Source organism: Triturus cristatus, chromosome 5_1 (assembly GCF_964204655.1).
Source record: "Triturus cristatus chromosome 5_1, aTriCri1.1, whole genome shotgun sequence".
Lineage (NCBI taxonomy): Eukaryota > Metazoa > Chordata > Amphibia > Caudata > Salamandridae > Triturus > Triturus cristatus.
In genome coordinates this window covers 404,161,167-404,188,211 of record NC_140587.1, presented here as the reverse complement: position 1 = coordinate 404,188,211, position 27,045 = coordinate 404,161,167, and the positions used below count along the sequence as shown (strand labels likewise).

Below are 27,045 nucleotides of genomic sequence, written 5' to 3'. Positions count from 1 at the left end.
TCACTCTGCACCCGGCTGCCCCTGTGCCGCGGAGGGTGAAACCACTGTACTTACCTGACACTGGGAGACCCCCGAGTCTATGCCCAGAACCTTAACTCTGCCAGTTGAGTACTTACCTTTAAACCGATAACTCAATTTTCTCCATAGGGTAACATTGACTGGTTTCTTCTGAAATTTCTTCTAAGTGTGGAGTTTCTAAAACTAAAAATATTCACCAAAAATCAGACGAGTAACGAAAATACTCACCTGCTATTAGGAGAGATCCCAATGCTGGATCTTGGTGCCCAGCACTGACCCTGAAAAATATTCACAACCGTACTTACCAGTAACCCAATTTTCTTCCATAGGAAATTATTGACGGTTTCTCTGTGAAATTTCTTCCAAGTGTCGATTTTTGCAAACTTCAAATATTCTTTAAAAATCGTACCAACTGTTAAAACGTAATTACCCGTTTTCGATAGAGGTCGCAGTACTGAGTCTAGGCACCCAGCACTGGATTACAAAAGTAACTAGAACATACTAGACCTGCAACTTGAATTTTCTGCCATAGGGAATCATTGAATGTTTTCTATGAAATTTCTTATAAGTGTCAACTTTTAAAATAGCAAAAAATTGCCTAAAAATCATAACAGTAACTAAGTCGACTTATCACTTGTTTCTAAGAACTGTCCCAGGACTGCATCTAGGATCCAGGCCTGGAGTTACAAAAGTATTCCTGAAAGTAATCTATTGCAAATAACTTAAAACTTCCATTGAACTCAAAACATTATTGTGTTTGAAATTGTGTTGTCTATTGCAACAACCTGTAACTTTCTACAAAAGCCAATTGCATATTGCTAAAGTATTTACCTAAAGCATCTCATTCTGAGAAAGTACATTTTAATACCTATTGTTGGTTCTAAAATAAAACAACCATTTTTTTTATATAAACCATTGGCCTAGAGTGCAGTTATTGAGTGTGTGAGCCCATTTGCTGACTGAGTGTGTACAACAAATGCTTTACACTGTCCTCTGATACTGCCTTACAGCTCAACCAAGCTACCACTTTAGAGAGTAAGGTTATATCTAACTTTAGCCTCTGCCAAACCTCTGGGGACTGGGGACTGTGGACTCTGTACACCCTGTACCTATTTGGGAACAGTATATACAGAGCCACTTTCTCACAATAAGACACTAGACTAGATAAATGGTCTTCTGCAAAACACAGCACTGGCTCACCTAAACACCACAAACAGCATCCATCTGGCACATATCTAAATCAACAGTAATTTCCATGATGGTCACTTTGCTCTTTGGGTGGTGGGTCCTTCGAGTTTAAGTTTGAGGCAGAAACGTGATAACTCTCTTAAGTCAAATCACCCCATATCGAAACCCACATAATGTGCAATTGTAAGGACATGTTTAAACTCTGGGCATCCTAATTTCTTGGGTTGTAAAGAATTACACAAACAGGTCTGAAAAGTCCAACAGTACCTTCATAACCGAGACTGTTTGGCCTCAATATTATATTAAAACTCAAAATGGAGCAGCTGCGTTCTATTAACCCCTTGCATGCCCGCCCCTTTCCCCGCCCAGTGCCGCGCCTTTCATTAGCGGGCGGAGTTCATGACGAGCTGGACTCGTCATGGGCACAGCGCCACCGCAGCCCATGACGAGTCCAGCTCGTCATGGGCATTGAAGGGGTTAAGGTGTCTCACTGGCCCAAATGTGCTAGTCCCTCTGGTTTACTTTGAGAATCTGTGTTTAAGGTATAGAATATTTTCACTTACCATCAATGAGGACCATTTCTTTTGTGAAGAATAAGCTACACACATGTTAAAGAGGTCTGTTATTTATAGTATCATACAGGTTGGGTGTCTAGCAACACATCACGTCCTGGTGTACACCAGGACTACTTGACCCCGCTACCTTGACAGTCAAGTGCTAGGGCACTACGTGGCAATTTATTTTGAGTGCAACAGTACAATGTCCAAAGTACACTAGTTGTAATATTACAGTTATAGCCAGGTAACTTTTCACTGATGTGGGACAACCAAGAAAAGGAATTCACATGCACAATAAAAAGGTGCTTAATATATTTAATGATTTTTTGCATGTGAGAAAGTGCCCTCTTTCTGCATGGTTGCGCCCACTTTTTTGCTGAATTGCTTAAGTGCTTTGACTGAGTGTGCCCTGGGCTCCTGCTAACCAGGTACCCAAGGCCTATGTTCTTTCCCTAAAACAGCATTAAAGCCTAAACCCAATTGGCATCTCTGGCCACAGATCAGCCACTGGTAAATGGTACCACAGGTACCCAGGGCACTGTGACCAGAGAAGGCCTATAAGGGCTGCAGCACTTATTGTGCAACCCTTAGAGGTCCTGTACCCTGACACTCACACACAGCCTTTGCAGGCTGCATGTTTTGGTGCGGAACAAAATGACATGGTACACATCTCTGAGTGCCATGTCTACAGCCCACTGCCCTGTCAGTCACCTCTCTAGCTTGGTGCACTACACTAGTGGTGAGGGTACAGGGGCATGAGCCCTGTGCCCCTACAGTGTCCAAGTCCATTCTTACGCATTGTTTAAGTGCAGTGCTACCATTAAGAGTATATGGTGCTGGGAGTTTGTCATTACGAACTCCACAGCACCACAATGGCTACACTGAAAACTGAGGAGTGAAAAATGCACACAGAGGACATCTTAGAAATGCACCCTGAAAAGCAACCTACCACTACTGTCCAGGCTGAGTAGCTGCTTTCAGCTGCCACCACCAGACATGTTTCTGGACCCCTGGGTTGAGAGCCTGCTGCTCTTGGGGGCCTGAAACAATGCGCATCCTGGGACAAGGTGCCAAGCCTCCTCCCCCAGGATGGGCAGGGTTTACGGAGGGGAAGCTTCAAAGGCTTGCCGCCTTTGTGAGCTTCCCCAGGCCACTTGCTGCTTTCAGCAACTGGTCCCCATTGGTCCTGACCCCCACTTTGGGCAGGAAAAACAAGTGAGGAAGAAAGGTGTGCCCACCTCTGCCAACTCTGCCCCTCAGGTGGGGGAGGCGAAGTGAAGCACAATTCAGTCCCCGCCATCTTGCAGATGGGGGGGCGGGGGCCTCGGCCAACTAGGAAAAAGCTAATTACCCCCCTACCACTGGAGGTTGGCATAATAGGTGGAGTACCCACTCCAGGGCAGGGACCCATTGGTCCCAACCTTTTTACCTACTTGTAAGGCCCCTAAATCTAGTATTTAGAGGCACCCCTGAACCCTGCTTCCTCAGACCAGAAGGAACTACAAGATTCCCGCCACCCAAGAAGAAAATGGACGAAAGAAGATGCCCATCAGAGGAGACTGCAGAGAACAACTGACTTGGCCCCAGCCCTAACGGCCCGTCTGCAGTTTCTAGACATCCTAAGTAAAAAAGTAGTCTTGTCCTTCAGCCAGCGACCTCCAGAACCTCTGAGAGGACTGACTGTCTGGAACAAAAACCGGAACTCCTGTGAAGAGTGTAGGAAGCTGGCTCTGTATACACTATACCAAAGTGAGGTGTAGTGTGCACAGAGTCCAGTGGATCCCCAAAGGTAGGCAGAGGTAAAGTTAGATAGCACCTCACTCTCTATTTGTGGTAGTGTGGTCGAGCAGTAAGGCAGTATCAGAGGACAGTGTTAAGCATTTGTTGTACACACTCAGTCAGCAAATGAATTCACACACTCAAAGACTGAACTTCAGACTAATTGTTTTTGTATAAAAATATTTTTAGTTCTTTTATTTTCTAGAACCAAGCAAGCCTGGCACAGGTAATCAAATACTTTACAGTAGTAATGCAAATGAAATACCGTTTGAATGACAATTGTATATGCACTTAGGATTGATTTACAGTATGGATGCAGAGAAATGCAATACTTAGTAAATGCAGTACATAGACTTGAATAGGCTTTTTAGTAAAATAGCAGGTAAGTAACTTTTCAGATTACTAGGCTTACACAGAGTAGTATACCTAGATTCCAGTCTGGGACATTCCCTCAAAACAGGTAGGTAAAATCGTTTTTGCTAGATTATGCAATTTTAAAGAATTTCTTTAGATTCTGAAACTCCACACTTAAAATCTTTCCACAGAAAAACAGTCAATGTTATCCTAAGGAGTAAAATAGTGTCATCGGTTTTGAGGTATGTATTTGGTACTGGGAGTTGAGGTTCTGGGGGTAGACTCAGGGGTACGTCAGGGTCAAGGATGCCCTCTAATTACACCCTCAGCGCCACTAGGGCGTCCGGGTGCAGAATGCTGAGGCCCAATGTTATCCAAAGGGGGATAGGGGGCCTCCGGTTGGTGGCTGCTGGCAAGCAGGCCACTTGGTTGTGGGACCAAAGCTCTTGGACTTTAGCTCAGGGCAAATGGGGAAACAAAGTAGCACCAAAAGTGCACCCTCAGCGGCACTAGGGCAGCCGGGTCCAGGGGGCTGTTTCGACATTGGGCGCCCTGTAGTTTTCAATGAGGAACCTCTGGTTTGCAAATGCACTGCAGGCTTGGGGAGGAAGGTCTTCTTGGTGCGACCACCACTTTCGAGAGGTAAGTTGGGAAGTTAGGGATTGCTTAAGCACCAACGGTTTGGGCACACAAGGCAGTGGGACGTCTGGTGCAGGGGTGCCTTTTAGGGTCGAATCTTCTTACCAGCTCCTGGTCGTGGTTGGGGGCCTTCTGGATTTAGGTTGCAGGCGTCGGCTGGAGGCTTGAGGCAGCTCATGGGTCGCCGGATCTAGGGTCAAGATCGCCGGGCTAACCTCCTCATGGTGTTTGCCCACTCTAGCTCGGGCCATTGACGGTGGGTGCATTGTGGGGCTGATTTCCGGTGTCCGGCAACAGCCAGAGTTTGCAGATGTGCAAATCCGGTGTTCATGGGAGACAGTCTTTGTGCTTGAAGGCAGGCAGGTCCTCCGGGGTTTTCGAGGTTGCTGGCTGCAGGACACACTGGGATTTCGCAGGAGCAGGTAAGAGGGGGAGACAGGCCGGAAGGACTTGGGCGTCTTCCTCTTGTAAGCTGCTGTACAGCTGTTCGGTCCTTCTAGTTTCTTCTTGTCTGAGGAAGCAAGGTTCAGGGGTTCCCCTAAATACTAGATTTAGGGGCGTTACAGGTAGGTAAAATGCAGGGACCAATGGATCCCTTCCCTGGGGTGGGTACACCTCCTATTATGCCACCCTCCAGTTGGAGGAGGGCATGAGACTGTACCTGGTTGGCTGAGTCCCCCCATCTGCAAGATGGCGGGGACAGAGTTGTGCTTCACCTCGCCTTCCCGATCTGAGGGTGTTGCGGGAATTCTGCACCTACACATAACTACGCACAGGATAGGGGTGTACCAACCTATCACCTTAGTACCCAAAATCCCAAAACCGACTAGCTATAGTGCATCATTTGTTCTCCTCCAAAAATCACGAAGCTACAAATGATTAGACAACCCAGAAAACAACACTCCCGACTCTCTCAGGAATCGCGTTAGCAAGCGTGATAAAGTGCCATCTTTCTTGCATGGTATGCCCCCACTTTTTGCTGAATTGCTGATATATTTTGACTGAGTGTGCCCTGGGCTCCTGCCAATCAGGTACCCAGGGCCTGCGTTCCTTCCCTAAAACTGCATGACAGCCTAAACCCAAATGGCATCTCTGGCCACTGGTCAGCCCCTGGTAAATGGTACCATAGGTACCCAGGGCACTGTGACCAGAGAAGGCGCCTAAGGGATGCAGCACTTTTTGTGCCACCCTTAGAGGCCCTGTACGCCGACACACACACACTGCCTTTGCAGGCTGAGTGTCTTGGTGCAGAACAAAACAGTCGACATGGCACACATCCCTGTGTGCCATGCCCCCAACACACACTGCCCTGGCATACCTCAGTCACCCCTCTAGCTGGGTGCCCTATGCCAGACGCGTGGGCACAGGTGCATGAGCCCTGTGCCCCTACAGTACCCAGGTCCATTCCTGGGCACTGTAAGTGCAGTGCTGCCATTAAGAGTATATTGCGCTGGGAGGTTGTCAACACGAACTCCACAGCACCATGATGGCAACCCTGAAAACTGAGAAGTTGGTAACAAACTTCTCAGCACATTAAACCCACACTAATGTCAGTGTGGGAATTAATGTAAGATGCACAACAGAGGGGAACTTGCCCACTGATCATAACCTACAATCCACGTCCTGTCTGAGGGGCTGCCTAGGCTGCCACACAGCAGACATGTTGCTGGACCCCTGGGTAGAGAGCCATCCGCTCTCCTGGGCCTGCAACAATGCACATCCTGGGCGAGGTGCTAGGTCTCCTTCCCCAGGATGGGCAGGGGAAGCTTCAACGGCATGCCGACTTTGTGAGCTTCTCCAGGCCACTTGCTGTACTCAGCAACTGGCCCCCACTGGTTCTGACCCCCACTCTGGCGGGAAGACTGGCGGGAAACTCCAAGGTAGGAAAGGGGGTGTGCCAGCCTCTGCCAACCCCAGCCATCAGGTGGGGGAGGCCAGTAAAGCACATCTCCGGGCTTTCGCCATCTTGAAGATGGGGAGCCCTGCCCAATCAGGACTAGGCTACTGCCCCCCTCCCACAGGAGAGTGGAAGGATAGGGGGTGTACCCACCCCAGGGAAGGGATTCATTGGTCCCTGACCTCTACCTACCTGCAACGCCCCTAAATTTAGTATTTAGGGGCACCCTGAACCTTCCTTCCTCAGATCCCGAATCCGAAACAAGCAAGAAGATCAAGAAACAAGAACAGCTGCCGAGCAACTGCTAACAAGAGGAAGACAAACTGATTTGGCCCCAGCCCTACAGGTCTGTCGACCCTCGAACCTGCTCCTGCTAAAACCAGACTTCTCCAGTGATCAGCAACCTCAAAAACCCTGGAGGACCTGACTGCCTTGTGACTCTACAAAGACTGGGACTCCCACGAGCAGTTCTGCTCAAAGCATATAACAAGCCCCTGGTGCCAACCAGGAACCGCGACTCCTGCACACTCTGCACCCGCCAAGCCGGGCATGTGCCGGAGTGGACAAAGACTACAAGGATGTCCCCCCAGCGACTGACCCAGAACCCAGCACCCAAGGACCCACCACAACGCTCCTGACAATGCCTACAGACTAAAACCAGGGACCCCTCCAACCGCGACCAGCTGAGGGAAAGATTTCCCGACGCGAAAATACACCCCTGGACCCAGCGCCTTGCGGCCCCCTGTGCCCAGCTCCTGGGTGCCTACCTAACCTACAGCTTCCCAACTTACCTCTCGAAGTGGTGGTCAAACCTGAAGAATTTTCATCCCCGAGCTTGCAGCCTTTTTTCGCTTTGTAGCTTCTCCATAGGAATCCATTGAGCTCCCGACGGCTCAAAAGCACCCTGCACCCAGCCGCCCGAGTGCCCCTGGGAGTGCAAAGTCTGTCCTAATCTACTTCCCCATTTGCCCTGAGCAAGTGACCAGGAGCCCAGCTCCCACAGCCGCGTGGCCTGCTAGCCAGCAGCCACCTACAAAAGGCCCCCTGCACGCCATAGGATAATTTTGGGCCTAACTCTCTCTGCACCCGTCTGCCCCTGTGCCGCTGAGGGTGTAACAACTGCACTTACCTGACCCCGGGGGACCCCAGAGTCTATGATCAGAACCTTAACAATGCCAGTCGATTACTTACCCAAAAGCCGATAACTCACTTTTCTTCCATAGGGTAACATTGACTGGTTTCACTTGGAAATTCTTCTGTCGAGTTTTGAAACTTACAAATATTCCTTAAAAATCGCCTGTACAACCAAAACGATTTCTTTCAACTGTTTACAGGGGATTCACCAGTGCTGGATCCAGGATCCAACACCGAGTAAGAAAATTAACGATAACCCTACTTACCTGCTAAGTGAATTTCCTCCCATAGGATAACATTGGTAATTCTATGTGAAAAAGTTTTTTAGTGTCAACTTTTAAAATACAATAATATTGCTTAAAAATCATACCTGTAACCAAAACGTTTTTACTCACCTGTTTCCAGGAACTGTCCCAGGACTGAATCTAGGATCCAGACCTGTGGTAAGAAAAGTAATCCAAAAAGTAACTAATTGCATTTACTTAGACATTCCCATTGAGCTCAATGTAAAATTGTGTTTGAAATTGTGTTGCCCAACTGTACTGTATTCAAAAGTCTATTGCCTATTGAAAGCATTTATCTATTCTAAAGCATCTCATTCTGAGAAAGTATATTTTGATACCTATTGTGGGTTCTAAAATAAAACAACGATATATTTTTATATACAAACCATTGGCCTAGAGATCAGTTCTTGAGTGTGTGAGACCATTTGCTGACTGAGTGTGTACAACAAATGCTTAACACTGTCCTCTGATACTGCCTTACAGCTAGACCAAGCTACGACTTTAGAGAGTAAGGTTATATCTAACATTAGCCTCTGCCAAACCTCTGGGGACTGTGGACTCTGTGCATGCAGTACCTATTTGGGAACATATACAGAGCCACTTTTTACAGCAAGACCTACTCTTTCGCCCACTCATTCGCACTTGTCCACAATAAGAATGGGCAGAGTTACTGTAATAGTTAAAAATGTTTATTTTAACTATTGTGCTCTACAATACAGTATACGAGCCACTACCAGCAGTACAATGCATAAACTAAGAATGGTTAGCATTGTTACAATTCCATAGAATACAAAGGGTAAGTCATTTTATAAAGACAGTGGAATAAGGACTAGAAGGCCTAACCACCCTCCCCTTGGCTGGAAGAAGTTTATTTATATAAAGGAAGAGCTCTCGGCTTTGACAGCAGACCCCATACCTTAAAGCCTGGATGTAAGGATATCATAGGAACAGCGTAGCTTTTCTCCATGGAACGTCTTTCACCAAGTGTGTGCAAAAACAGGAATCCCTGTAATATCAAAGCACGAGTCTCCAGCATTGCAGCTGTGTTTAGCATGGTATGTCTAGGTGCTAGGGACTGACCAGAACAAGGGGCATTGTTTATCGACCTTGTACAATGTGTTCAGATTAAACTCCAAGGACGCAGCAGAGAACGTGAATAGCAGACGGTTCTCATGTGAAAGGCATAAACAGTCTTGCAAAAAAAAAAAAAGTCATGTAGTAACGTGCATGAAAGCAGTATCATGCAGCAAAGCTAATGCTAACTTAGCAATGTCGACAATGTCCCTAAGGGCCATATAACACCCTGCCCCTGGTAAGGTCATAGGACATAGACAAAGGACCAAAACAGAGTTAAAAAAGCTAAGCAGAGTTCAAAGAGCTGTTAAAAAAAACAAATTGGGGAAAAAAGAATATATATAAAAATATCAAATGTTCGTTGAGACAATTGGTGATGCGTGGTCTCTGTGATAAAGTTGTTATGGAGGAGGTGGTTAATCCATCAAAGTGAATGAACTCAAGAATAAAATTCCCTCCAACTGATCATCCCTGGTGTTAGTAGAAAAATGGTATGGCATCCAATCAAGTAGGTCGAAGTTACAAACATGCTCCTCGTAATCGGACGCTTTCAAAAGCATAACGGGACAACTTGCGTGATAGTCGATGAAACTCTGATGCAGAAAGTTCTGTGCAGCCGCACAGATATCCCATTCAGCTGATACTCCAAGTACTGCAGCATGCACCATACGGCCATCCCCAGAACAAGCCTAGTCATGAGCCTCTAAGGGACCCATCAACTGGTGAAAATCCGGGAGTAGATAGGATGTATTACAAAGGCACAAATTCATAGCCCAATAGAAGGGGCATCACTGACAGTTGAAGACTGGTTGCACGCATGTAAAGTAGGCAAAGCGAAAAGTTACATAATTCACTCTAAGTGTTGCTAATGGCAAGCATCCAAAAACCTGCTGCATTCGATCAGGGTAGAGCTGCAATTGGCCTGGTCTGTGCAGTACTACAAGATGAGCAGCCATTGCGCAACAGGAACAGAAGAAGCAGGAATCCACCAGCTAACGCCAGTTTTAAAGGGAATCCGCCGAAGACGCTACAAAACATACAATGAATAAAAGCCTGTATTACTCCAAATATCGTCCTAAAGAAAGTCACAAGGCCGGATCCCACACGCTTAAAAAAATGTGCAAGGCCTTTAGTGTCAGACGCATTGAATACCTAATGTATAAGCTACCCAAAATGAAGTGGGAAGTTAGTGTTCAGAAGGGACTGTATCTCGCTAGATGTCCTAGCCACCTGTAACTTGAAGGTGTCACGATCCGAACTGAGGGCCACTTCTTGTTGGAATAATAGAGCTTTTAGCCTGCTCAATTTGTTGAAATCGGTCTTCAAAGTGGGCATGGAAGGCCAAATTAAACTATATACACTCCCATGCGGGGGTGGAAAAAGCACATTGCTACAACAAGTTACGTGCTGGAAAACTATTACTTAATACGGGACCCTTGCCCGTAAACCACAGCTATCTTGGTTGTTCAAAATAAGATAACTGCTGTTAGAAAGCAAAGGAAAGGTGGGAATTATCCATGGCACTGGCGTCCCTTTTAAAAAACAAGCCAGATTAGGCACTGTAGGAAAGTGGCTCTGTATATACTGTTCCCTAATAGGTACAGGGTGTACAGAGTCCACAGTCCCCCGAGGTTTGGCAGAGGCGAAAGTTAGATATAACCTTACTCTCTAAAGTGGTAGCTTGGTCAAGCAGTAAGGCAGTATCAGAGGACAGTGTAAAGCATTTGTTGTACACACAAGTCAGCAAATGGTCTCACACACACAAGAATGGGAATTTTAAGTTATATGCAATTGATTACTTTCAGGATTACTTTTCTAACTCCACGACTGGATCCTAGATTCAGTCCTGGGACAGTTCTTGGAAACGAGTGAGTAAATACGTTTTAGTTACTGTTGTGATTTTTAAGCAATATTTCTCTATTTTAAAAGTGGACACTTAGAAACATTTTCTGATCAAATTACCATTATTATCCTATGGAAGGAAATTGACTTAGCAGGTAGGTGGGGTTATGGTTACTTTTTCTAGGTCAGTGTTGGATCCTGGATCCAGCACTAGTGTACCACCTGTAAGCAGTTGAGAAACTGCGTTTAAGTTATACAGGCGATTTTAAGGAATATTTATAAGTTTGCAAAATAGACAGAAGAAATTTCACAGAACAACAGTCAATGGTTTCCTACGGGGAGAAAATTGAGTTAGTGGCAAGCACGGTAGTAAGTACTTTTCACGATCAGTGCTGGGCACCAAGACCGAGCACTGGGATCTCTCCTAATAGCAGGTGAGTATTTCCGTTGTCGTTGCTCGGTTGATTTTAGGTGAATATTTTAAAGTTTAGAAACTTCACACTTAGAAGAAATTTCAAGAGAAACCAGTCAATGTTACCCTATGGAAGAAAAGTGAGTTATCGGCTTTTGGGTAAGTACTCGACTGGCAGAGTTACGGTTCTGGGCATAGACTCAGGGGTCTCCAAGGGTCAGGTAAGTACAGCTGTTACACCCTCAGCGGCACAGGGACAGCCGGGTGTAGAGTGAGTTAGGCCCAATGTTATCCTATGGGAGGCAGGGGGCACTTGGTTGGTGGCTGCTGACTAGCAGCCCATGCAGCTGTGGGAGCTGGGCTCCTGGTCACATGCTCAGGGCAAATGGGGAAGTAGATTGGAGTAGAAGTTGCACTGCCAGTGCCACTCAGGTGGCTGGGTGCAGGGTGCTTTTGAGCCTCCGGGCGCTTAATGGATTGCAATGGAAAAGCTCAAGGACGAACAAAGGCTGCAAGCTCGGGGACGAAGATTCTTCAGGTGTGACCACCACTTCGAGAGTTAAGTTGGGTTGTTGGAGGATAGTTAGGTACCCAGGAGTCGGGCACAGGGGGCTGCATGGTGCAGGGGTGCCTTTTGGTGTTCGGGAAATCTTACCCTCTGTTGATCGTGGTTGGGTGGGGGGGTCCCTGGTTCTGAGGCTGCAGGCTTCGTCAGGAGCGTCGAGGTGGGTCCTTGGGTGCCGGATTCGGGGTCACAGTCGCCAGGGGGACATTCTCGGGGTCTTTGTCCACTCCAGCACAGGCCAGGCTTGGCGGGTGCAGTGTGTGCAGGGTTCGCGGTTCCGGGCTGTTGCCCGGGGTTAGATACTTGCTTTGAGAAGAGCCACTGCTCGTGGGAGTCCCAGGTGCTCAGTCACAAGGTAGCCAGGTCCTCCGGGGTTTGTGAGGATGCTGGCCACAAGAGGTGCCGGGATTGAGCAGGAGCAGGTTTGAGGGTCAACAGGCCGGTAGGGCTGGGGCCAAAGCAGTAGGCGTCTTCCTCTTCTTAGCAGCTGCACGGTAGGTCTTCGTTCTTCTTGCTCCCCCCCAACCTAATGTCACCATGGCCATGGGATGACTAGTGGTGACACTCAGCATTGGTGACTGGGTAAGTTTTCCCAATCAAATATTGCTCAGTGGAAACCAGTGTGTCTTTCACCATAGTGACACTGGCACCTGTATCCCTCAAAGCTTCTACCATAGCTCCATTCACCCAGGGGTACTGCAAATATTTCTTTAAGTTGGGTGGCCACACAGCTACAGTGGCAAACTCCACTTCCCCCAGTGAGACTAGACTTGCCTCAGTGTGTTCCCAGATTTGCTCAGGGAACACTTCTGATCCCATCTGTAAACTTGCTGCCCCAGGAGTAGCTGTACTGGGTGCCTTAGGGGCTTTGTTGTGGGGGCAAGATTTATCTACAGTTAGGTGTCCTGACCTCTTACAGTTATTACACCAGGCCTTTAAGAGATCAAAGTTCTTCCCCCTATAGGGTTGAGACACATAGGAAGTAGTTTGGGTCCCACTTCCCTGAACAGGTTTTTGGGGCCCTTTGGAAGACTCAGACTTTTTATCTTGGGAATTCTCACCACCTTTCCCCTGGGGAGGTTTTGTGACCACCTTCTTCTGGTCACCCCCCGTGGCTGTCCTGGTCACCCTAGTCTTGACCCAGTGGTCTGCCTTCTTTCCCAATTCTTGGGGGAGAAATTAGACCTAGGTCTACCAAATGCTGATGCAACTTTTCATTTGTGCAATTACATAATATATGTTCCCTCATGAACAAATTGTTCAATGCAGGAAAATCACGCACACCATGTCCAGCTAGCCACCATCCAGTGTCTTTACTGAGTAGTCTACGAAGTCAATCCAGGACTGGGCCTGGGTTTTGTGACCCCCCTGAATCTAATTCTATACTCCTCAGTAGTGAGCCCAAATCCCTCAATCAGAGTCTTGCTCATGAGGTCATAGGACCCTGCATCTGGCCCAGAGAGGGTCAGAAGCCTGTCTCTGCAGTTACCAGAGAACAGTTCCCACAGGAGTGCCCCCCTTTACTCTTCTTATTTGACAAGCCCTCTCAAAGGCTGTGAACCATTTGGTGATGTCATCACCTTCCTCAAATTTAGGGACAATCCCTTTGGGGATTTCAGGATCAGAAACTTCCTCCCTATCCTTGTTTTTAGGCCTCGCCTGACCCAGCGCATGCGCTGGTCTGGCGAGACTTATTGAAAGGGCTCCAAAAAGTGCTACCAGGCCAGCCTGGAGCCACAGTGCATGTGCGCGGGCGCGCGCGCCGCGCTTTACCGCGATTACTTTCACTTTAGCGGCCGCTTTGATGTTTGATCGTGATCGCGATCACTTATTTTCGCGGCCGCACTGCATAGCCAATAGGTCTCGCTTTTGGGACCTTATAAGTATTTAGTTATGCAACTGTTACATGGCTAAACACTTATAAGGTCCCAAAGGCGAGACCTATTGGCTATGCCAATGCTTGTTATTATTGCTCCCACCATTGATGGGTGCTGAACCCATCTCTCTCCTTTCTTTTTCTAGAGCCAGGAGCCTGGACTCTAGATCCAACCTTTTGGCCAAATTTGCTAAAAAGCTGTCCTCTTCACTGGTGGGTCCCCCTATGAACTCTCTGGGACATGGTTCACCTCTGTGATCTCTAGGTTCCCAGATGCTGATATACTTGGATTCAAGGGTATGGGGGCCCTTTCCTCCATAGGGATTAATGGAGGGGGGTTATTATCCTCCTCCTCCTCCTCTTCCCTTTCCACATCTGACTGGCCATCACCATGTTCAGATGGGTGGTCCTTAGCATACTCAGCCAAGAGCTCCTGGAGCCCTAGTTTGGTTGGATGCAGGCCCATTGGTACATTTTTAAAGTTTGCATCGGTACCTCAATTCCTTGAAAGACAAGTGTAAGTAAAGTGTGAGGTCGAGCTCCTCCACCAGGTCCTGCATGTTATTATTTTCACTAATAGCTGGGTTTATATGAGTCATTCTAACCTGACAGTTCTAATCCTCTACCCTGACTATAGTGACTTATTTTTCTAAAATTCTAATGGGACTTAAACAAGGCCCTGACAAGACTTAGTATTTTGGAAAAGACCAATTTGAATTCTAAAGGCAATTTTAAGAGTTCTGTCGTGTGATCAGATGGTAACCAAGTAGTCCAACAGATGCAAGTTTGTATCCCACCGCTGATCCACCAATGTAGGGAAGTGGATCTGTAAATACTGTTCCCAAATAGTTAAAGTGTGTACAGAGTCCAGAGGCTTGGCAGAGGCTTAAGATAGATATAACCTTACTCTCTAAAGTGGTAGCTTGGTCGAGCAGTAAGGCAGTATCAGAGGACAGTGTAAAGCAAAGGCTAAGGCTAAGTTCACGCTCTACAAAACTTGTACACACTCAGTCAGCAAATGGTCTCACACACTCAAGAACTGAACTCTAGGCCAATGGTTTGTAGATAAAAATATATGGTTGTTTTATTTTAGAACCAACAATAGGCATCAACATATACTTTCTCAGAATGAGATGCTTTAGTTAAATACTTTGCAAGAGGCAATTGACTTGAAATGCAATAGTTTCAGTTTGTTGCAATAGGCAACACAATTTCAAACACAATAATACATTGAGCTCAATGGGAATTTTAAGTTATATGCAATTGATTACTTTCAGGATTACTTTTCTAACTCCAGGACTGGATCCCAGATTCAGTCCTGGGACAGTTCTAGAAAACTAGTAAATACGTTTTAGTTACTGTTGTGATTTTTAAGCAATATTTTGCTATTTTGAAAGCTGACACTTAGAAACTTTTTCTGATCAAATTACTAATGTTATCCTATGGAAGGAAATTCACTTAGCAGGTAAGTGGGGTTATGGTTACTTTTTCTAGGTCAGTGTTGGATCCTGGATCCAGCACTAGTGTACCACCTGTAAGCAGTTGAAAAACTTCGTTTAAGTTATACAGGCAATTTTTAAGGAATATTTATAAGTTTGCAAAATCGACAATTTGAAGAAATTTCACAGAAAAACAGTGAATGGTTTCCTATGGAAGAAAATTCGAGTTACGGGTAAAGTATGTTCTCGTTACTTTTATAATCCAGTGCTGACTCCTAGGCTCAGTACTGGGACATCTATCTAAAACAGGCAAGTAATTAAGTTTTTACAGTTGGTACGATTTTTAAAGAATATTTGTAATTTGCAAAAATCGACACTTATAACAAATTTCACAGAAAAACAGTCAATGGTTTCCTATGGGAGAAAATTGAGTTAGTGGTAAGTACGGTCGTAAGTACTTTTCAGGGTCAGTGCTGGACACCAAGTTCCAGCACTGGGATCTCTCATAATAACAGGTGAGTATCTCTGTTTTCATTACTCGGTTGATTTTAGGTGAATATTTTAAAGTTTAGAAACTCAACACTTAGAAGAAATTTCAAGAGAAACCAGTCAATGTTACCCTAAGGAAGAAAGGAATATGCTACTTACCAGTATGCATCTGTTCTTGGCATGTAGAGCTGCAGAGTTGTACACTTAGCATAGATCGCCATCTGGCGTTGGGCCCGGATGTTTGCAGTTTGTTTTTCTTCTTGGACAGTCTTTGGAAGTCACGAGTTTGGTGACTCTTCCTTCGGTCCGTACTGCGCATGGGCTTCGGCTCCATCCTCAGATTGTTTTTCGCCAACAGGGAAATGATGGAGCGTAGTAATAACAGTGAGAAACCCATGTGTGTTGTATCTAAATAAGATGGACTGGAACGGATACAGGTAGCCGGGGAGGCGGGTGGGCGTCTACAACTCTGCAGCTCTACATGCCAAGAACAAATGCATACTGGTAAGTAGCATATTCCGTTCGAGGCATATGAGCTGCAGATTGTACACTTAGCATAGATTATATAGCAGTACCCAACCTTAGCGGCGACCACCAGTATCCGTTGCAGCGGTTTGAAAAAGTGTCTTTAGTACAGCCTGGCCCACACTAGCTTGTTGCTTGGAATGCGCGTCTACACAGTAATGTTTTGTGAAGGTGTGCGGTGTTGACCATGTGTCTGCTTTGCAGATGTCATCTAAGGGTATGTTACCTAGAAAAGCCATAGAAGCCCCTAACTTTCTAGTAGAGTGGGCTTTAGGTGGAACAGATAATGTTCTTTTTTACTTTTTTTTTTTTTTGAAATATTTTTATTAAAGTTTTTCAAACAACGCAATGAAGCCAACTACAGAGAAAACCAAAAGGATCCAATCCTCAGTGGACACATCAGGAGAAATCCGTGCTTCCCCCCTAAACCCCCAACCCTCCACCCTCTCTACCCCCACCCCCCCGTCAGTGTGCCCGCATCAACCCCTTCTTCTCTTCCCTGGGAGGGACCGGGGTCCGAGAAGTCCGAGCCCAAGGTAACCCCGAGGGCATGGCCACTATTCTCAAGATACTGGAAACCCCCCCTCCCGGCCATCCATCCAGACCCCCTCCAGCCACCACGACTAATGTTCTTTTTGCCTTTTGATAGCAAATTGGTATGCACTTTGCAATCCACCTAGCTATCCCTGATTTAGAGATGGGGTTGCCTTTATGTGGTGGAGAGAAGGAAACAAACAATTGTTTAGTTTTTCTGAAGGGTTGTGTTCTCTGTATGTAGTACAGTAAAGCCCTCTTATCATCAAGTGTGTGTAGAGCCCTTTCCGCAACAGATTGAGGTTGCGAGAAAAAAACAGGTAATTCCACCGATTGATTGAGATGGAAGGGGGAAATTACCTTGGGCAGAAACTTTGGGTTTGTACGAAGAATCACTTTGCTGTGATGTATTTGTAAGAAGGGTTCCTGTATAGTGAACGCTTGTATTTCACCAACCCTTCTAAGGGAAGTGATAGCTACGAGGAAAGCGGTTTTCCAGGTGAGGAACTGTAGCTCACATTTATGCATTGGTTCGAAGGGCGGACCCATTAGCCTTGTAAGAACTACATTTAGATTCCATACAGGGGAAGGTGGTGCCCTGGGAGGAATTACTCGTTTAAAGCCTTCCATAAAGGCTTTAATGGCGGGTACTCTGAACAGTGATAAATGCTGTCTGTTTTGTAGGTAAGCAGCAATCGCTGCTAGGTGTAGGCGTATGGATGAATATGCCAGGTTACACCTTTGGAGATGGAGTAGATAGCATATGATGTGTTGTATGGAGGCATCTAAAGGGTTGATTGTATTGTTACGACAGTAAACAACAAATCTCTTCCACTTTGCGGCATAGCATGCTCGAGTGGTAGGACGTCTGGCTTCTTTGATAATGTTCATGCAATCAGGGGGAAGGTTAAGGTACCCAAATTCTAAGATTACAGGAGCCAGATCGCAAGGTTGAGCTGAGCTGGGTCCGGGTGCCTGATTTCTCCATGGTTCTGAGTTAGGAGGCATGGGGACAGGTGCAGTTTTTGATGTGGTACCACTGAGAGCTGTAGTAGTGTGGTGTACCACGGCTGCCTGGCCCATGTTGGAGCTACCAGAATGAGTGTGAGGGAGTGCTGTTGTAGCTTCCTTACCACTAATGGAATTAGCGGGAGAGGTGGAAAGTCGTATGCAAATTTGCCTGACCAGTTCATCCATATCGCATTGCCTTTGGACAATGGGTGTGGGTATCTGGCGGCGAAGCTTGGGCATTTTTTGTTTTCGTGGGTGGCGAAGAGGTCTATCCGAGGATGCCCCCACTTGTGGAAGAATGGGCGAAGAACTTGTGGATGCAGTTCCCATTCGTGTAGTTGTTGCGTTTGTCTGCTGAGCAGATCTGCCATGGTGTTTTGTACGCCTGAAACGTGCTGTGCCAGGAGAAAGATGTTTTGAGGAATTGCCCATCTCCATATGCTCTGGGCTAAGCGGGAGAGCTGGGGAGTGTGTGTGTCCCCCTGTTTTTGGATATAATACATTGCAGTCATATTGTCTGTGCGAATGAGGACTGCTTTGGCCGAAATCTGTTTTTGAAAGGATTTCAGGGCTAGAAAGATCGCCAAGAGCTCCAGATGGTTGATGTGGAGCGACTTTTGCTGTGGCGTCCATAGACCTTGCATTGTGAGGTGTAAGAGGTGCGCTCCCCAGCCGGAGAGCGATGCGTCCGCTGTTAGAATCACCTGAGGAACCGGGACCAGGAACGGCCGCCCTTTGGAAAGGTTTGTGGTGTTCCACCACTGCAGAGAGTGATGGGTGCGGCCGTCCACCAACACCAGATCCGTCAGCTGTCCTTGGGCCTGGTTCCACTGTTGTGCTAGGCACTCTTGAAGTGGACGCATGTGGAGTCTTGCATGGGGCACTATGAAGATGCAAGATGCCATCATCCCTATGAGCTTCATAAACACTCTTGCTGGAAGAGAGTGTTGAGGAAGGAACGTTTGGCGCAAGGCTTGTATGCTTGCGATTCTGGCGGAGTTTGGATAGGCAATACCTTTGGAGGTGTCTATAGTGGCCCCGAGATATTGCTTTGTGTGAGATGGTAGGAGGTGGGACTTTTGGTAGTTCACCGTGAAGCCTAGCTGGTGGAGCAGTTGGATGGTGCTGTTGGTATGTTGCACACATTGGTTGTAGGACGCGGCTTTTATGAGCCAGTCGTCTAAGTAAGGGAAGACGTGAATATGTTGACGTCTGAGGTGTGCTGCTACAACTGCTAGGCATTTGGTAAACACCCGTGGTGCGGTGGTGACCCCGAAGGGGAGAACTGTGAACTGGTAATGTTGACCGTCCACCACAAACCTGAGGTACTTCCTGTGAGAAGGGTGTATTGGAATGTGAAAGTATGCGTCTTTCAGATCCAAGGTAGTGAGAAAGTCTCCTTGAGAGAGGAGCGGGAGGACTTGTTGTAGGGTGACCATGTGAAAATGGTCTGAATGTATGTATGCATTTAGAGGCCAGAGGTCCAGAATGGGCCTCAGGGTCCCGTCTTTCTTTGGTATCAGGAAATACAGAGAGTAGACCCCTAGATTTTGCTGATTGACGGGGACCTGCTCTATAGCGTGTTTTTGGAGGAGGGAGAGCACCTCCTGTTTGAGCAGTGTGGAATGTTCTTGAGACACTGGACGGTGCCTTGGTGGGATATTGGGTGGGGTAGATGTTAGCTCGAGACAGTACCCTGACCGAATAATTTGGGTCACCCATTTGTCCGATGTTATGGACTCCCATGCGTGGATAAAGTTTTGTAGTCTGCCCCCGACCAGAGTGGGATGGTCTGGGGGGAGCGGAGGGAAGTCATTGTGCGGGCAGGGTGGCAGAACGGGTGGTGTTAGTTTTGCCCCTGCCCTTATTGTTGTTGCCTCTGTAACCACCCCTTTGGTAGCCCTTTGAGAAGGTATTTTGAGGAGGGGACTTGTAGGAGGTAGAGGCGCTATCGGTGGAGTAGCCTCTGCCTGTGCTACGAAAGGATGAGCGCCGAAAGGAGCGTTTAGGGGTTTGTGATTGTAATGCCCCCATAGACTTTGCTGTGTCTGTGTCCTTTTTCATTTTTTCTAATGCTTAGTCTACCTTTTGCCCGAAGAGATTTTGTTGGTCAAAGGGGTGATTTAGTATGGATGCCTGGACTTCTGACTTGAACCCTGAGATCCTGAGCCAGGCATGACGACGAAGCAGGACACTAGTATTTATGGCTCTAGAAGCAGTGTCGGCTGCATCGAGGGCACATTTAATGGAGGGGTTAGTGATTAGCTTTCCCTCCTGTATCAGGTCATGAGCTTTACGTTTGTGTTTTTCCGGGAGGTGCTGCATAAGAGCCTCAAGCTCATCGTAGTGTGCTCTATCATAACGCGCAAGCAGCGCTTGTGTATTCGCAATGCGCCAGATGTTTGCGGCTTGCGTGGCGGTGCGTTTGCCAGACGCGTCTAGAAGTTTGGATTCCTTATCTGGCGGTGGGGCCTCTCCGGAGGACCGGGAGTTAGACCGCTTTCTAGCTGTGGACACAACTAGGGAATCTAAGGGAGCAGGGCCCTTAATGTATGTAGGGTCTGTGGGTGCCGCCTTTTACTTTTTTTCTATTCTAGGGTTTAAGACCCTGGCCCTGACAGGGTCTTTGAACACCTCTGCAGCATGCTTGGTGACACCCTTAAGCATGGGCAAGATAGCTGTGGACTTATCCTGAATATCAAATGTATCCAGTAAGAAGTAGTCTTCCACTGGTTCACTATGCATTTCCACCCCATGGTAGTGTGCTGCTCTCTGCACTAAGTGGTGAAACCCTAGTGAGTCCTCTGGGGGAGATGGCCTGGATGGGTAGAGGTCGTCCTGAGGCACATCCGGTATGTCAGGGTTTTGGTAATCTTCCCAGGGGTCTGGGGTCCATTGGGGCGTCCGCCGGGTCATAATCTGGATCCCCGTAATCCGGATCTGGGGACGGGGTCGGGGAATGATGATGCAAGGGTGGCGGAGACCTGGGAGGGGGAAGAGGAGGGGGAAGAGGTGGAGGAGTAGGAGGAGGAGGGCACTCTGAGAGGAGAAGTAGCAGAGTCCTTCCGCTTGGGCAGTGGAGGAGGAGCTGGCGTATCAAGACGTCTTTTCTTGACAGCTAAAATCAATAGCCCAGTCTTTGGATCCTTAGATAAGGTCTTTTGAAAAGGATCTGGTGTAAAGAGGTCCAGTGGCGCCGAATCGTCCGCTGGCGCCGATGTTTTCGGAGCCGAGGATTTTGGTTTCTCTGCGCCATGCCTCTTTGGAACCTCCGGTTTTTTCGGCGTCAAAGTAGTTTTCGGCGCCGGAGCCGAGGGATTTGTGTTTGTGTTTTGTCGGCACCGAGAGTCCAGGCTTCGGCACCGGTGGCTTCGGAGTCGAGCTGGGCGTCACTTTCTTCGGTGCCGGACGGTGTTTATCGGCACCAGGCGTCGGCTGGCTCGAGCCCGAGCTGCCGTGAGACTTGTGAGGCTTCGACACCGGGCCCGAAGGTGGGGTGATAGAAGCTGTGTGCTTGGTTTTACCCAGGCCTGCAGGCGAGGGTGTAACCTGAGTCTCTTTGGTTTTGGGCGCGGGGGTGGGAGGGGGTACAGTACTCACGACCCGCTGCGCCAGTGTGATGTCCTCCACGTCGGAGTCGTCGGCCTCGGAAGCGCTGACGACGTCTTCCTCCTGCTCGGTGTGTCTTTGCCCCGAAGCTCCGGTGTCGTCTCCGAAGATATCCGGTGGAGCCGCGGTCGATGAGTGCGCCATGGTGCGTCGAGCTCTTCGATCCCGGATGGTCTTTTTTGATCGAAAAGACTTACAGGCGGGGCAGTCTCTAGCCTTGTGTTCTGGAGAGAGGCAAAGGTTACACACCTGATGGAGGTCGGTGTGGGGAAATTTAGACCCACATTTTGGGCACTTTTTGAACGGAGTCCTTTCCATCGGACGGGACCGGAGTCGAGGAGGGCCCGAAGGCCGGTGCGCGGAATGGAGAAAAGTGCCACTTCGAGAGATGAAGATATTGATGAAGAAAGTCGAAGAACGAGGATTTTCCGTCGAGGCTGGAACCGTAGAAGTTCGAAGCCGGAGCACGAAGTATCACATCCGAGCCCGATGGCGGAAAAAAACAATGAGGATGGAGCCGAAGCCCATGCGCAGTACGGACCGAAGGAGGAGTCACCGAACTCGTGACTTTCAAAGACTGTCCAAGAAGAAAAACAAACTGCAAACATCCGGGCCCAACACCAGATGGCGATCTATGCTAAGTGTACAATCTGCAGCTCATATGCCTCGAACAGTGAGTTATCGGCTTTTTGGGTAAGTACTCGACTGGCAGAGTTAAGGTTCTGAGCATAGACTCCGGGGTCTCCCGGGGTCTCCCAGGCTCAATGGATTGCAATGGAAAAGCTCAAGGACGAACAAAGGCTGCAAGCTCGGGAATGAAGATTCTTCAGGTGCGACTACCACTTCGAGAGGTAAGTTGGGTAGTTGGAGGATAGGTAGGTACCCAGGAGTCTGGCCCATGGGGCCGCAGGACGCCTGGTGCAGGGGTGCCTTTTGGTGTTGGGAAATCTTACCCTCTTTTGATCGCGGTTGGGGGGGTCCCTGGTTCTGAGGCTGCAGGAATCGCCAGGAGCGTCGAGGTGGGTCCTTGGGTGCCGGATTCAGGGTCACAGTCGCCGGGGGGACGTCCTCGGGGTCTTTGTCCACTCCAGCACAGGCCAGGCTTGGCGGGTGCAGAGTGTGCAGGGTTCGTGGTTCCGGGCTGATGCCAGGGGTTAGATACTTGCTTTGAGCAGAGCCACTGCTCGTGGGAGTCCCAGGTTCTCAGTCACAATGTAGCCAGGTCCTCCAAGGCTTGTGAGGTTGCCGGCCACAAGAGGTGTCGGGATTGAGCAGGAGCAGGTTGGAAGGTCGACAAGCCGGTAGGGCTGGAGCCAAAGCAGTTGGTGTCTTCCTCTTCTTAGCAGCCGCACGGCAAGTCTTCTTTCTTCTTGCTCTTCTTTGCTGTCTTGGAATCTGGAATCTAAGGAAGGAAGGTTCAGGGTGCCCCTAAATACTAACTTTAGGGGGGTTACAGGTAGGTAAAGGGCAGGGACCACTGGGTCCCTGCCCTGGGGTGGGTACATCCCCTATCCTGCCACTCTCCTGTGGGAGGGGGGCAGTGGCCTAGTACTGATTGGGCAGGACTCCCCATCTTCAAGATAGCGAGAGCCCGGGGACGTGCTTCACCTCGCCTCCCCCACCTGAGGGGTGGGGTTGGCAAAGGCTGGCACACCCCCTGCCCTTCCTTGGAGTTTGCGGCCAGACTTCCTGCCAGAGTGGGGGTTGAGAACCGGTAGGGGCCAGTTGCTGGGTACAGCAAGTGGCCTGGAGAAGCTCACGAAGGCGACATGCCTTTGAAGCTTCCCCTTGCCTATCCTGGGGAAAAAGACCTAGCACATCGCTCAGGATGTGCATTGTTGCAGGCCCAGGAGAGCGGATGGCTCTCTACCCAGGGGTCCAACAACATGTCTGCTGTGTGGCAGACTAGGCAGCCCTTCATGCCAGCCGTGGATTGTCGTGCATTGTACATTAAATCCTGCACTGGCATCAGTGCAGGTTTAATGTGCTGAGGAGTTTGATACCAAACTCCTCAGTCTTCAGTGAAGCCATCTTGGTGCTCTGGAGTTCGTGTTGACGATCTCCCAGCACCATATACTCTTAAATGGCAGCACTGCACTTAGTGCCCAGGAATGGACCTGGGAACTGCAGGCACACAGGGCTCATGCTCATGTGCCCACACCACTGGCATAGGGCACCCAGCTAGAGGGGTGGCTGATGTATGCCAGGGCAGTGTAGGTTGTGGGCATGGCACACAGGGATGTGTGCCATGTCGACTCTGTTTTGTCCTGTACCCAGACACTCAGCCTGCAAGGGCAGTGTGTTTGTGTTAGGGTACAGGGCCTCTAAGGGTGGCACAATAAGTGCTGCAGCCCTTAGGGTCCTTCTCTGGTCACAGTGCCCTGGGTACCATTTACCAGGGGCTGACATGTGGCCAGGGTTTGCCAATTTGGGTTTTAGGTTAGGAACATATGCCCTGGGCACGTGATTGGCAGGGGCCCAGGGCACACTTAGTCAAATTACATTCAGCAAAAAGTGGGGGCATACCATGCAAGAAAGATGGCACTTTCTCAGAGGGCCTCATCATAATACACCCATGGGTTAGGTGGTGGAATACACTGGATGTCATCTTCGTCGTTATCCCCTTGTGGGGTCTCCTCCCTCCCTCCCTCCCTCCCTCCCCCCCCCCCCCCCCATCCCTCAAGGCATCCTCATCATCCTGTGAAGGCGGTAGCGGAGAGTGTGTTGGAGAAAGTGGCACAGTTGTAAGTGCTTTCTCATTAAGGGTAGCTCAGGTGCTTCTGATGTGTCCAATTTCCTCTTTCTAGGTGGCAAAGCGGACACCTGACCTGTAACAGGGTCAATGTGTAGAGTATTTTGTTTCGGACCCGGTGGATCTGGGTGAAACAGTTCTTCGGAGCCCTTGTCTTTCTTCGGCACCGAGGATTTTGTTTACGAATGGTGCTTTGACTTAAGTCTCTGTAGCTTTAGGAGGGGTCTTGGTCTCTTGACTCTGAATTTTGTCCTCATCTTCGGTTTGCTGTTGTTGTGGAGCCTTGGGGCTTGCATCGAAGATGACGTCAGGTGCCGAAGCCGTTGGTCGGAACATTAGGTGACGTCGAGCCAGACGATCACATATGGTCTTTTTTGATTGGAAGGAAGCACATGCCTCGCAGTCTTTATCCTCGTGTTCTGGAGAGAGGCAGAGGTTACAGACCTCGTGGAGATCAGTGTGTGGGAATTTGGCACCACACAGGGGGCATTTTTTAAATGGAGTTCTTACTATTGACTGTAGGGCCTGATGGCGTCGATGGGCCTAACGGCATGCATGAACGACCGGAATCGAAGTTCTGAATACTTTGGATGCGTGTCAAATGGGAACACGATCGTAACCATACCGTCGAGCGGTGAGGGGTTGCGCGTCTAAGGGGTATCGAGTACGACACCAACCCTGAGCGCAACAGTTTACATCCGAACCCGATGGCGGAAAAAAACAATCTGAGGGTGGAGTTGATGCCCAGGTGCACCATGATCCCAAGGAGGAGACACCTATCTTGTGACTAAAAAGAACTTCTTACAAGACAAAAACAAAGTGCAAACATCCGAGCCCAACACCAGATGGTGACTTATGCACAAGTATACGATCTATAGCTCATATGCCTCGAACATAGAGTTTACCAAAAAGAGTACACATGTTATTTCAATTTCAATTCTCTCCTAACGTATAACTGAGTGGTGGAAAGGTAATGACATCTAACTTAAGGCTTCAAACAAAGCACACTATTTTGATTTCTACAAAACTGTAATATAAATTAGACCCATTTGTGCTTAAAAATAAAATTAATCCCACAAGGATTCATTACTTCAGAAATATTTAGCCAATGGAGACCTACTTGATTTCTGTAGTCTTGTTGACTTTTTCCATGCTCTTTAAGCTCTCAGGAGAACGAAGCTGAAATCTGCAGCTGTCATTCATGTTCCAAACCGATTCCATCAAGACACCAACTTTAGGAATTCCAGCACTAACGGAAAATGCAACTGCTCCAGCATGATAAAGTGGATTATTTCTAAGGCACACCTGTCAAATGAAAATAATTTATATGCTAAAATTAGAAACTGACATGCTATTGGAATTCATTACAGTGGCAAACTGCTATCATCTATGAGACAGTTTTAAGCAATACACTAAAGTCAACTCATTCCGGTTCTAAAACAAAATGCATTTTCTTTCTTACAATAAAACATAAAATACCAGAAGATTCATGCTTAATCATTGAAATTAGCCAGTAGTGGTCATCGTATCCTAAAGCCTCCCAAATGGAAAATGTTACTTAACTAGAACATCTGGTGTGCCACTTTTAGTGTTGTACACACTCTTGCTGTGACATTACTGCCATCTAGAGCTGAACATGAATGTTGTAAGCATTATTTTTTAAGAGGTTTCTATTTCACAGTGACTTGTGATGCTTCTCAGAAACGCACAATGCACCAGGATATAGACTGCATCTCAAATTGTGCTTTCCCACTACATGCAAAGGTTTAAAGATGAGAAGTTATAAAGTCCAAGGGTTCTCCTAGATGAGTATACATCTATTAAGAGAGAGGGTCAAGCCCTAAGCTTGACTGCAGGGAGGTAGAAGGGCGACTGTGAATCTAAAGCACTACAAGCTGCAAACAGATTGTTAAAAGTAAGTAAAGCTTTCAATTTACAGCATGTGCTGCACAGACTATAATGCTGTACCCATCTCCATAAAGCGGTCTATTGTAAGCAGCAACAGATGATGTTGGCAGCAACGTTTTAAGTATAATTTAACCGACCGTACTTCTTGTCAGGCATGATAGTCAACACAGTAATGCTTAGTGAATATGTGCAACAGCTTAACAGGTGTCTGCAAGCAGAATGTTGCCTATAAAAGCCACAGGGGCTCCCTCTTTTGCAGGTTGAATGTGCTACAGGTAGAGAATGGCTTGCCTTTGGCTTTAGCACAGCAAACCTGAATTCATTTGAAAATCCATGTAGTACGGCACACTTTGGAGATAGGTTTTTCCAGATGAGGCTGGCCAAAAACTACAAAGAACTGCTTTGTTTTAAGGAACAATTCTGTAGGATTAGTGCAGTGTATAAGAAATCTTAATGTGCTTAAGGCCCATGCCTCAACAGACTGTGGACGATAGTAAAAGATGGTAAATCAACTGATTTACATGGAAGATCAATGAGGATGTCTCAGAGCAAAACCTGTTTTATGTGCGCTTGGATAAATGGCTCATCAACAGTTAAAGCTTGCACTACACTTTCCCTACAAAGGGAAATTATTTCTATGAGGAAGGCCACTTTCCAAGAAAGCAACAACATTGGGCAAGAGTGCATTGGCCTAATGACAATGCTAAGTCCTATGCTTAAGTCCTAAGACAGGACTGGTAGCATTCTTGGAAGCAAATCTTTGTAAGCCTTCCATTAAGTCTTAAACAGTGATTTTGAAAACTGACCTGTGTTCCCTATTTTGCAGGTAAACAGCTACTGTAGGTAGGTGTACCCTTATCCAAGTGTAGGCTATCCTTGGTTTTAGTTGGTACAGTAAGTAACATACTTTGTATTGCAAACTCCAAGGACCGTTTGTGTAGATTGCAACAATAATGGACACATCTTTTCTATTTTGCTGTATAATATGACCGCACAGTGGAATTTCTTAAGAATTTACATGCACTGTTCTGGGAGTTGTAGCTAAACTGGTGCCAAATTACAAGATTCAATGTCAGAAACAAAAAGATGCCAATACTGATGATTAGTTCACAATTCTTTTGTTAGACCACACGGACTCGTTGTGATCAAATTATAAATT

At 47.6% G+C, this 27,045-nt stretch overlaps 1 protein-coding gene across 15 annotated transcripts in view; it reads right to left on the bottom strand.

Annotated features, from left to right (window-relative positions):
* The window catches only part of UBR5 (ubiquitin protein ligase E3 component n-recognin 5), a 2,036,132-nt gene that overhangs the window by 1,554,606 nt on the left and 454,481 nt on the right, over positions 1-27,045 (bottom strand). For all 15 annotated transcript variants that reach the window (XM_085605144.1, XM_085605147.1, XM_085605145.1 and 12 more), the window contains one exon: positions 25,099-25,283. In XM_085605144.1, the coding sequence (XP_085461270.1) occupies positions 25,099-25,283 (185 nt within the window). The remainder of the gene's footprint in view (positions 1-25,098; positions 25,284-27,045) is intronic.